Source organism: Ciona intestinalis, chromosome 11 (genome assembly GCF_000224145.3).
Source record: "Ciona intestinalis chromosome 11, KH, whole genome shotgun sequence".
Lineage (NCBI taxonomy): Eukaryota > Metazoa > Chordata > Ascidiacea > Phlebobranchia > Cionidae > Ciona > Ciona intestinalis.
In genome coordinates, this window is record NC_020176.2 from 5073404 (window position 1) to 5086410 (window position 13007).

General features: G+C 37.3%; 2 protein-coding genes across 2 annotated transcripts in view; both read right to left on the reverse strand.

The window, feature by feature from the left end:
• LOC100175955 (trichohyalin-like) lies at positions 1 to 12014 on the reverse strand. The gene is made up of 27 exons (XM_002123699.5): positions 11897 to 12014; positions 11665 to 11727; positions 11208 to 11283; positions 10878 to 11032; positions 10495 to 10599; positions 10116 to 10292; positions 9679 to 9876; positions 9106 to 9250; positions 8688 to 8806; positions 8280 to 8438; positions 7823 to 7990; positions 7618 to 7702; positions 7260 to 7402; positions 6853 to 6969; positions 6349 to 6588; positions 5880 to 6024; positions 5600 to 5760; positions 5095 to 5230; positions 4591 to 4769; positions 4043 to 4327; positions 3691 to 3780; positions 3177 to 3305; positions 2455 to 2685; positions 1847 to 2017; positions 1328 to 1476; positions 623 to 789; positions 1 to 282 (listed from the first exon to the last, which is right to left on the reverse strand). Exons 1-27 carry the CDS (start codon positions 11948 to 11950, stop codon positions 161 to 163), a joined length of 3969 nt encoding a protein of 1322 aa, XP_002123735.5. The 5' UTR covers positions 11951 to 12014; the 3' UTR covers positions 1 to 160.
• A 972-nt stretch (positions 12015 to 12986) lies between these two features.
• LOC100184810 (F-actin-uncapping protein LRRC16A-like) overlaps positions 12987 to 13007 on the reverse strand; it is a 15320-nt gene continuing 15299 nt past the window's right edge. Inside the window, exon 31 of the mRNA XM_026836786.1 lies at positions 12987 to 13001. Within this exon, the coding sequence (XP_026692587.1) occupies positions 12987 to 13001 (15 nt within the window). The remainder of the gene's footprint in view (positions 13002 to 13007) is intronic.

Consider the following 13007-nt stretch of genomic DNA (forward strand, 5'->3'; position numbering starts at 1 on the left):
TTGCAGATTTAATGATGTTGTTTATTTATAATACAGTGATTGTGCAAAGTGATATTTACTACATGTAGTGAAAATAATACAATGATTAGAAAAGTGTTTCATGATAAATTTTAAAAGTGCATTAGATTTTACAAAAACTACAAAACTTGTGCAACATTATTCATTGCAGTGCACGTTGTTTCTCATGAATCGTTAATTCCATGATTTTCATTTCCTTCAACAAAACTTCTCTTTGCGTTTCAATCTTCATAATCTCGTTGCGGTAAAACTCAGCGTCTTTATCTATGAATTTATATATAGTTGTTCAGAAAATCACAAATAAATAAAATAAAAAGTAGAAAGTTACTGTATAGTAGTAACATAAAAATAAGAAGGGTCCAAGTTTGTATTGATGCTAACGGGGGTCACTTTCAACATCATTTAAAATTGTCATTTATATTTACCCCATGGATTCTATACTGAAACATGTCTGTTAATAAATAAAAATGTGCTTAGTGACTTTCAGAACACCCTGTATTACACTTAATATGTGGTTGCCACTCCCATGCCCATAGTCGTTGTGAAGCTATTGCAGTGTGTGGATAAGCAGACATGACCACACAAGCCACACAAACACACTCACCTCCATTGTTTTGTTTCTCAGCAATTGCGTTTTGGTTTTCCACACAAGCGACCAAGTGGTGATTGTACCAATCAAGTTTGTCGTTTAAACGAGATATTTGTTGTTGAACCACAGTGTGTGGAGTGCTTGGTACCAGAGAAGTGTGAACCAACCCTGGTTGAAGTATTCTACACAAAGACACGATGTATTACATTCGATATGATATACAATGCAGTGGGGTAGGATGGGATACGTTAGCACCTACATTTGATATTTATTAATCGTGTTTTATAAAAAGCTTTTTTAGAGTCTTGAGGTTTCAGTTTTATAACTTTGTAAATATTTTTTGTTTATCACCAAATAGTACGATAAAAGAAAATGAAAACAGGATCTGTTTTACTCCACACTACTATATTTATTGAGTAATAAAATGTGCAAAAGCTAATCCCACATTTTCCACGATATTTAAGTCATATATTAGCAACAACCCAAACATTGCAGCGTAATAAACCTCAATTTATATAAATGTAATGATATGTTGTAATGATGGGTTCGTAAGTTACCTTACTGTTTTATATTTTCATGATCTTTAAGTTTTGCGTGAACCGTTGTGTTTTTAAGAGTCGATCGCATGGTTTGTTAAGTGACATGCAGTTCCCCTTGGTTGTGTTATCGCGCGCACGGGCCGATTGGCAATACAAGAGATTAAACGTTACATAAACCTACATTGGTTTTGCTCGATCTGGATTTGCAAGTTGTAGCATTCTTCTTGTTACTGATTGTTGTTGTTGGAAGGTTGGTTTGTATTTGATCATATTTGTTAATGTGTTGCTGGATTGGAAGTTGCCGTATTTCATCATCCGTGTGAGGAACGCCTGGTGGGAATGAAACTTGTTTATATTCTGTTAAATACAGAAGGGATTCAATACACAGTGTTGTACACTATACATGGTGGCTCTATACACCTCATGCTCACTGTCGGGTTATAAAAACATTAATTGTAGATTGTAACTTGTGTGTTTTAACGCTGGGTGTTATAGAGCTTGTTTTCTGTATGGCCGACAATTTATACAACCCATTAGTGACCACTGAGTTGGAGCAATTGTTGTAAGTGCCTACCCAAAGCATACACAGCCACGAGGGGGGCAATGTCAGGCTTAAATACCCCATATTCTGTCCACTGGTCTATGCCAGCCGATGAGTACCGTAAGTGAGACTTGAACCTTGTACCCCACACCAACTCACCTTGGTTGAAAACACATCAGAAGTTGGTGTGATGACATCAGTATCAACAAGATGATCAAGGATGCTCAAACTCAAATCTTTTCCTTCAACCCTGGATAAAGTGGTTGAATCACCTGATCCACCAGATCTTGCACGAGTGAAGAACAAATCTTCGCAAGCGATTTTCAAACCCTGGGAATATTGCGAATGTTTAATGTGTTTTGCGTTGAAACTTTGGTCTTTTAAGTTAATACAGCGTGCTTGTGTAATGAAGTAATCTTGCAACAGGATATCACCCTTATAGAATAGAATCTCTATTACTGAATGTCTATAAACTGCCTCAGTGAGGTCTAGATGGTAGCACCCTGGGTGTTGGGGTAATAAACCACCCCCAGGTCTCAGGTGTGCCTCACTGAAGACCTCACCCTTACAGAATAGAATTTCTATTACTGAGTGTCTATAAACTGCCTCAGTGGGACCTAGATTGTAGGATCCTGGGTGTTGGCTGTCTATGGAAGGGACCATGAACTATGAAAAGTTGTGACAAAGCTGTAGTGTATGAAGTATATCATGATAGGTGTTATGTAAGTATATATGTTGAGTGTCTCAAATTATAACCATCAACACACCTTGTAAAAAGCTCTCAAGAAATACGGGTCTGCATCGTCGTCCATTTGCCCCACAGTAATATGAGCAAAACAATGAAGGACCACCATCATGAAGTCACCAACAGATGAAAGGTGGTCTACTCGTATGTAGAGGGTTTGAGAGGAATGTTGGTAGAAGAAGGAACGACGGAACGCGTTGCGATCATATTTATTCTCAGGAACACAGGTGGCTATCAGTATAGAAACATCTTTCTGTGGGTTGGAAATAATGTTAAACATAAAGCATGAGGTTGCTTCAAGATACGATGTATTTGAACTGCTGTGGCAGATTTCATATTAACGTGTTTGTATCTCATTCAGGTTATGACTTTATAATAATTGTTTCGAAAATATAAAAAATAAACACCAATATGGAAGCTGAAGTTTACCAGAAGGGCTGTTTATTATGTAATTATTTTAAGAAACAATTTAATGACAAATTTAAATCAAGGTTACAATTAGTATAAACTCATTATACTATAGCAGATGTTTCACCAAGTCTACTCAGTCTTTTACAAGCACTGATGATGCCAACAGTTTTTGGTGTATGTTATACAAAATCTTAATATGAATATCAAGGTTACAATTATCGAGTATAGACTCATTATAATATAGCAGATGTTTCACCAAGTCTACTCAGTCTTTTACAAGCACTGATACAACAGTACAGTTTATTGCTATATATAGTTCTAAATAAGACTTACATCCATTTCAAACACAGGTTTGAGCATCTTAGCAACAAACAAGCCAAACTTGTAGACAATATATTGGTTAGGAGCAAGTTTGTGTGTTTCCAATGTCACAAGTGAACCATCCATCATCCATTGCGCGTCCTGTGGGAATAACATCAACTATTAGTTGCTGGCATAAAAACTAATGTAGATTATTCTGTAACATTTTGTTCATGTCATGCAACGAGGTTTTATTCCAGAAGTGTAATAATACAAAAATTTTAAAGAAATATAGTTTGTAAAAACTGATTGTCAACACAGTAACTACAGTTCTGTGTGTATATCAAAACCGGGAGATCCCAGGTTCGAATCCCACTGTGGTAACTACAGTTCTGTGTGTATATCAAAACCGGGAGATCCCAGGTTCGAATCCCACTGTGGTAACTACAGTTCTGTGTGTATATCGAAACCGGGAGATCCCAGGTTCGAATCCCACTGTGGTAACTACAGTACCATCACACACAACCAACTATAACGCAATACTTACATTAATATCAATAAATGGCGTGGTAGTTGCGCCGTTAATTCGATTCTTCTCAAAACTTGATCTTAGTTTTGTGTCCAAGACTTCGAGTTCCTTCATAACAAACAATGTTTAATGTTTAAACAAAGATATTATTATTATCGTTTCTATTATTAGTAGTAAACAAAGAACATTTATTGAATTATAAAACTGTATCTTCACGACTCTCGTTGCTAATTGTTTAAACACGATCAAGATAAATGGATATTGTGTGGTAAAGGTGTCCCATCTTCCCCCATTCCACTATAAATACAATTGGGGAGGGCTACCACTTGAATACAAGATCCACCAACACCAATGTTAATCTCACACCAACCTGTGTGAAGCTTTGTATCATGAAAGGAAGCATAAAGTTTCCTCCATCAACCTTTGTGTTATCAATGATCATGATCTTCCCAACGCCATCTCCAACATCCCCAATCTTCCCATCCTCACTCTTCCCATCTCTTCCATCTAAACTTCTCTCATCTTCACTGACTTCCTTATGATACTCCACACTTGATCCGGATGTTGATTGCAATTCCCTTCTTCTCTTCCTTCTCTCCTCCAGCTGCTCTTGCAGCTTCTTCTGTGTTCGAGATTTTTCCGCTTGAAGTTTGTCCTTTAAAAAAAAATTAAAATTTGAATAAAATATTTCTTTTGCCTGCAATGGCACAAAACACATTGGAAAAGTTGGTTGCAAAGATAATGTCAGCGATCATAGAAAATATATCAACTTTAATGGAAAAGCTTTTGTTTGCATAATGATAGTTTTGACCTTAAAATTCAAAATGCTATGAATAGGCAAAGCAAAAAAAACACATAAATAAAATAGAAATAATAATTTATTGGTCACAATAAATAAAGTGAAAATATATCTCAAACCTCAATTCTCTTGACGTTCATTCGATGTTCGTTCAACAATTTCTCTTTTTCATCGGAAGACAAATTGGATGCGAGAATCTCGCGTTCTTTTCTCTCAGCTTCTTGTTGAGTCATCATTTCCTTTGCTTTCAATTCATCCAAGTCATCAGATGTTTGCTGCTCCAACAACTTTGCACTCGCTAGAGAAAAAATATAAATAAATTACTTTCTATTCTATATGGGTGAGGTTCTACAGCAAGGCTTGCCATGGGACCTGGGATTTAGACCAGAGTTGGCTCATTACCCCAACATTGTATATATGTTGTATATGGATATGGGTGAGGTTCGTTAAAATACCTGGGAATTATGTATATTATCCCAACACCCAGTGTGCTAGAACCCATAAGTGACCACTGGGTTGGAGCAATGTCTTGCCCAAGGACACAAACACCCTCAATAGTTTCAACATCAAGTATCAAGTATAGAACCGGTACTAAAAAAATAGGAGAGAAGATAAAAACAAACCTTCTTCTCGCACTTTCATTCTCTCCTTTTTCAGTTGTTTTATTTTTTCATCAATCTCTCTCTTCTTCATCTCACGGAATGCGAGAACTTCTTGAGCTGCTGACGATGATTCGTCCGCAAATTGTTTCTTCAACATCTGGAACAATAAGTTCAAGTTATTAAGCTGTTGAAACGATTTCAGTTGCATTGGTCATTAATGTGTTGTCTAAATTGTCAGCCATACAGTAGAATAATCACTCACAAAGTTACACACGTGGTAACTTGTAAGCAGGCACGAGGTGTATGAAACAGAACACCGGTGTTATAATGACTGTCAATGCCCCGCCATGCGAGGATAAATAAGTTACATACGTGGTAACTTATAAGCGTGCACGAGGTGTATGAAACAGAACACATGTGTTACAACAACTGTCGTTACCCCACCCACCCACTAGTGACCAATGTCTTGAAGCAATTATATTTAAATGTCTTGCAACCACACACACAACACACAATCATCTCCCACCTCCTCCGGGTTAAACTCCAACAAAGCTTCTGACAATTCACGAAGGTGACTTTCTCTCAACTTCAACTTGCTCTCTGATTGGTTGATTTGAACTTTGGTGAGAGCTGATTGGACGGCAGAAGCGATGACATCATTGGTGTCTTTGTCAAATTTCTTTAGTTCTGTGAAAGTTGGGTGAAAATTTTTACCTATATATCTGTTTATATATCTACCTATATATACTCTAACTTTTAAACCTATAGAAGCAACACCATGGGACTACACAGTTAAACCAACCAACCTTCTTTGTGCTTGGCTTCAAGTTTCTTCTTAAGTTTAAGAACTTTATTGGCAGGTTCACCAGCGTGCGCGATCAGTAGTTGGGAAACTTCAGCAGTTTGTTGTTGAGTTAGTTTTTCACGAGCCTCGTCCCTTTCACTGGTTGCCTGTTAGAACAAAGTAAAATCTAAAATTACTCACTATCACCATGACTTGAAGGCCTTTTAAATTTTGGGCTGTACCTGGCTGGCGTTTCACGACCATACAAGATATAGCCAGGACTACGGGTCAACTCTGCGCTAAACTATAAGCCGCCATGAAATGCCCCGCAATACGCAATACGACTTTATGCATACCAAATAAAACTTTCTCTAGGCTTACTCTCATGTACCCTGACATGGTACGGCCCACATCCAATATTAAATAAACAGCCCCCGCACCTATATAAGACTTTACACATATAAAACTCTCCACTACCCCCCCCCACCCACCTGAATCTCTGCCTTCTTCCTCCCCGCCTCCACTTCCAACTTAATCTTCTCCATCAAGTTCCTCATCTCCAACAAATGTCTCGGTAATAAAGTATCTTGGATGAAAGCCTCCATGGAAGAAACTCCCCCGGATTTCTTAGCAACATCATCCAGATATTCTTTCTCTGCTTCCTTGATCTTGTTGGACGCGGATGCATCACGATCTTCCTTGAGAGCAAGGAGGACCTCATCCTTCTCAACCTGGACGATTTTATTTTTAATACTCTAATTTTTAAATTTATTTATATTCTGTTTTGTGCATAACACTTTACAAACTCACTTTGTAACACATATGATATGCTCTCTACTGTTAGGCATTAAATAAAAGTAAATATATCCTTGGTAACCTTAAATGGTGGCTATAAAAATTATAAAGCAATATAAATGATATTTATAAATTTATATTAATTTAATAGAGTGTTAAACACATGTACCGCTAATATAACTAACAACATGCATATATACCTTCTGTTGTTCCATTAGTTGGTTCTTCCTGTTGTTTTTGCGCTGTGCAAGTTTTTGTTTCATTTCCTCAATTTGTCGTTTCTTTTGTGTTAACAATGAATTGTTCATTGCTTCCGCCTGTAAGGAGGGAATTACTACTAAAGAATATTCTGTTTAATTGCACTTTAACTGGCCCATGTTGAACAAAACACATTGTGGGGCAGAGAACATCAGCATGAATGATAATTCATAGTTTATGAAGTACATCGCAATATTATGTGCGGGGAATCCCAAGTTACATATTTGTGAACTAGTTGTTACATGCATGTTTTAATTCACAAACAAATGAACTTTAAATCATATGTAGACTGGAGTAAAGATGCCATGATCTCACCCATGTATAGAAACACATCATCATCATCACAAACCTGGGCCTGGTATTGTTTGACCAACTTAGCCGTTCGTTTCTCATTCAAGTTTCCTTCCCTTGCCTCTTGTTCTGCCCTCGCCACCGCAGCTGCAGCTTGTAGTTTGCATTGTTCGTCGAAGTGAGACGATATCTTTGTCTCTTCTGTGTAAAGTATGTGATAATGTGATATGATTAATACCGCTACCATTGTGGTGTATGTGTCGTTGGGCAAGACACTTGTTTCAACCCAAACTCTATTATGTCTCAATTGCCAACCATACAAGAACAGGGATATACAGTTTCACAATATTAGCAAGATAACCCCAGTAAGTCGACATCAACCACCCCTATATGAAGTAAGTATAAGCAACACAAACCTTGATTATTTTCATCTTCCAAATTGTCCATAAGTTTATTCAACTCCACTGCGTGTTTCTGATCAAGTGACGACAATGCTTCAACCTGTGTGTTTATCATTGTTGTTAAGTATTGTGTTAAGTAAGTGCATATTATAAATGTTTTTAAAGATCACAAACAAACAATTTCAAAAACATCTCCTTCCGACTCTTAACTTCAACCTACCTGTTGTTCGAGTTGTTGCGCGACCACCACCGTGGCCACATCAATTTCAACTTTACGTCCCTCGTCATGCTTGCCCACTCCTTGCAATTGCTTCATCACCGCTTTCTCCTTTGAAAGTTCCTCCTGCAGCGTTTTACGAGCTTTCAACCGAAGCAGAAGTTCCTCTTTCTGTTTGTTTCAAGATGGTGAAGAAACAATATTTCAATAATTGTTCTTTGAACGATACGCATCAAAACTCAGAGCTTTACCGAAACGGCATTGCACAAGGTGTATGATACAAAAGACCCGTGTTATAATGACTGTCGTTGCCCCGCCATGCACGGATAAATAAGTTACATACGTGGTAACTTGGTCGTAAGCATGCACGGGGTGTATGGAACAGAACCCTCGTGTTATAATAATGGTCGTAACTTGGCCATAAATAGGATATTGAAGTATCCCATCATAAAACACCAACCTGCTTTTTGTGTTGCATCGAAAGTTTATCCTTGAAGACTTGGTTAGCTGATTCAAACTCGGCCATAATCTGATCACGTTCATTCTCATCAACCCCTCCCTCCAACATCTTCATTCGGAGGACCTCCAACTGCTGGGACTCACATTTCTCAAGTTCAGCCTAAAGTATTCAACAAATGTATTTACATTATTCCAAAGCAGCTTAAGCTTTCTATTATAGTACAAAGTTTAGCTTTGACCTAAACTGTTAGAAAAATGTATATAGTGTAAAAGATTTTAGTTTTTGTGGGCCTCTCTCAAGTACAATAGTAATAACACGGTTTAAAGAATAGAAATTACACGGTTTTATTTATAAATTGATAAGCGGGCACAAGGTATTTGATTCCCTCACCGATATATACCAACATACCTCTTCCAGTGCCGACAGAATCATATTCTCCATATGTTCATCCTCTTGTAGTTGTAATGTTGATAAGTTTGCTTTGTAAACTTGGCCTTCAGCCGTGTATTGCTCATCATCACCAAATTCTATTAAGTATTAAGTTTAATGTGAAACATAGTGTATACAAACGTAGTTTAACACAATATATATTTGGTCAAAACATCAGAAAAATTTGAAATCCCATCCCTTTCTATCTTCTCTTTGCAACTTTTCCAATAATTCATGAAAAGTTTTAGCATGTATGTGAAATTACAAAATAAAACTTTTTATTAAATTTAGGCCCAAACATATCCCAAGAGTGTGCCATGTTATTGCTAATGCTGCTTTAGTTATGTATCTACTGAATGGGTTTTCTCAGTAATTGTCACTACACATAAGTACTAACCTTGCGGCAGCTGTGAGGATCCTCTGATAGTTTTGCGTTGAGCTCTTCTTTGTTTCATCTTATCTTTCATGTTCGCTCGAAGACTGTTGATTTTTCCCCCGATGTTGACGATCTCTTCAACTCCCTCCTCTGATACAACAGGTACCTGTGACAACATGTTTGTATTAACATGGCATTCAACGATAGCAAAGCAATTTAAAGCTCAAACAACTTTTACACAGTTGGCGTCCATACAAAGCAAATTCAAAGAAATTAAATAATATAAAGAGAATATTTTTATAGACTTGTATGGCTTAATCATTGGGACAAGCATATCACTACTAGCAGAATCAACCAATTAAAACAGCTAAAATATACCGAGTAATGGAAGTTAAAGGTAAGAATTTACGCTTTAAAATACACCGAAAAAATCCTATTCTAAAAAAGTTTAAGTCACTTGTCACTCAGCCCACATCTTGGATAAGATAATTTACTTAGAAAAAGTGTTTTAGACAAGTGATTCAGTCTAAATGAAAAATCAGATGTTATTATAAATGAAATATCAACCATACCCAACAACAACCTCCAACTTACCCCCCTCCCTTCATTCAGCGCTCGTATCCTCGCTTCCATCTCGGCATCGAACTTTGCCTTCTTCTCGCCACCCTCGTCGACCCCATCGTCAGCATACGCTTGTTGTAACTCAGCTATCAACTTCTCTTGTTGTTGAGCAAGAAGAAGAAGATCCTTGTTCACTTCCTCCTCGCTCTCATGGGCGATGTCTACAACCACCTGTCAATCAAACAAAAAACCTTATAACACAGGTGTTTCATACACTTCACTTGCATTAATACTTGAAATTTAGCAACTTAATGATAGCATACTTTGAAAATCGCTCCTGGATGTGTATTGATATTCAATCATGTTTTACAAGGTTTTTGTAACCAAACAACAATGTCGGCTGATTCAAACACTGCAACAGTCTCAGCAACTCGACAATGGCCATAAGACAACCACATTAACTAACCAACCTTCTCAGGATCCAAGCCAGCAAGTTCAGCTTCCCGTTTATGTTTCTCGAACAATTCCTTCTTCCTTCGTTGTCGTTCCCGTGCCAACTTGCCCCGAAGATCCGACAAGCGAGTTTGCTTCTCTTGTTCAAGACCCTCGGTAACTTTGTGGATCTTGGTCGCATACTCCATCATTACCTATATATGGGTGGATTGTATATTGAAAATATATGCAGTTTATCAAAACTTAATAATGGAGAATATATAAGGATGAGGTCTTCAGTGAGACACACCTGAGACCTGGGATGTAGGTCTATTACCCCAACACTGATTAGTGTATGAACACCATATACATACACCCTTCCATAATCTATATACAATACAACCACACCACCCCCACCTTCTCCTTCTCTTCATCTGTTGAACATTTCTTCAACTTTTCCTTCAATTCGATCTTCAGTTTCATCACTTCAACCTCTTTCTTTTGCTCAATGTCAGATATTATCTACAATGTCAAAATATAATGATATATAGTTACATTGTCCCTTGTCAGATATAATCTGCGCAAATATAACGGATGTGAAAAATTAAAACAGTGAAAAAAATATGACAAAAAGACAAAAACAAAACAACTGTTTGATGAAAAAACACATTTGGTTACGAATCTGCCCAATATTGCTCCCTGCTTGTTTGGGGTAATGGGCCAAATGTGGCCTAAACCCCTGGACCTCTACAAGGACTTCACCCACAACGAAAATATGTTCAATAACATAAGAATTCAACCTCATTTATTTTCATAATTTCATCGCTTCGAAGTTCATTCTCAAGTTTCGCGACTTCCATGGCGTGCCTCTCCAACATCTCCTGTACGTTGTCCGAACCACTTGGTGTCACTAGTGCATCAGCACGATCAACGACAGAAGCTTGGTTGAGAACTTCTGCAAACAATGAACAAACAGTTTTGATATTTAAAATTCACCAATAAAAAAGTTTGCCCATTACCCCAACACCCATGGATTTAAGCCAGAGATGACACATTACTTCAACAGTCAACAACAAGGGATTTAGTTTGGAGTTGTCCCATTACCCCAATCAAATTACCCCACCACCCACCATGCTCCACAACACGAGGATCAAGCTTGCCGTCAATCTCAATAACGTCACGTCTTCCAAGTCCAATGCTGGATTCCTGGGATTTTAAAAGTTTAGTAGTTGTTGTATTGACACCTCACAACACAACGTCGTGTTAATAATGGAGGACCAAGGGGCCAAACAAAGGAGGCGCGGGAAGAAGCGGAAAAATGCTAAGTCATAACATGACTAGGGGGTTTAAAATGAGATAGTAACCACTTCAATAACTTAACATCAAGTAACAATAGGAACTTAATATAAATATTTGAAGTTAATATTTAATAATTATCAACCTAATCTTTGATTGAGTGAATGCCTATTTATCCTCGCATGGCGGGGCAACGACAGACGTTATAACACGAATGTTCTGTTTCATACACCTCGTGCCCGCTGACGAGTTACCTTATATGTAACATTGTAGGTGATTGTTTTATCTTACCTTGATCTGCACCTTCTGTGTGGTGGCCATGTGTGTTTGTGGCTTGTTTAATACACCAACAGCCTTGAATACAAACAATATTTAGATTGTAGTAAAGGTAACATCATAAAACAAGTCAACATCAAACATTAAACGATAAGCCAACAATAAATGTCAGATTTCTGTCAATTTCCTTATCTTCATTATTACTGTTTTATAGCAAAAGAACCGAATATGATGAATATTTACTCACCTGTATTGGTTGGTCAGGTTGTGCATACGCTGGGTGGGGGTGCATCATCTGCATTGACGGGTGGCTGGCTATGGGTTGGTTGGTTGCTTGTGTGTGCTGTGGGTGGTATATGGTTAATATATAGTAAACTATCGAGTATAAACTCATTATAATAGATGTTTCACCAAGTCTACTCAGTCTTTTACAAGCACTGATGATGCCAACACTTTTTGGTGTATGTTATACAAAATCTTAATTATGAATTTAAATCAAGGTTACAATTAGTATAAACTCATTATACTATAGCAGATGTTTCACCAAGTCTACTCAGTCTTTTACAAGCACTGATGATGCCAACAGTTTTTGGTGTATGTTATACAAAATCTTAATTATGAATATCAAGGTTACAATTAATATATTATATTAAAATTATAGCAGATGTTTCACCAAGTCTACTCAGCCTTTTACAAGTACTGATGATGCCAACACAGCTTAAACAATATAAATAACTCACTTGGCTGTCCAAGCAAATGGCATGCGATATTGCCCCAACCTCTGACATGCAGACTTAGCATGTTTCAATACCTGCCAATATAATGCATTAGATTTACTGTAAATGTTAATACTGTGATTGTAATGTCAGTACAGTTACACTACAAAAAACACTTTATATTTATAATTAAATCAAGGTATAACAAGTTTAAAAATATGCACAAAACTCTGTATTCTATGCAATATGGACTTACTGCATACACTAAGAACATATTATACGTTGTAAGGTATTTTAGCACTTGCCACTTATGGTACAATGAGTCAATTTTACCCTAAATCTTACGATCAATGACGTGCCTTGCCACATAGGTGACAGAACCTCACCCATATAGATATTATACACAACAAACCTTAGCGGCCACTTTATGATTATCGCCATCGGACTTCATGTAAGGTTGTGTACAAGACTTGATGCTTCCTTGTAAAACTTTCTCTATCTTTGCTACTATGAAGATCTCATTGTGGGGGTTGGTGACCGAGAATATGCCCTGCAAATGTTATGAATATGGGTGGTTTATATCACAAACATGCTGCGAAAATATACACAAGATGTTCTGTTTCATACACCTTGTGCCTGCTT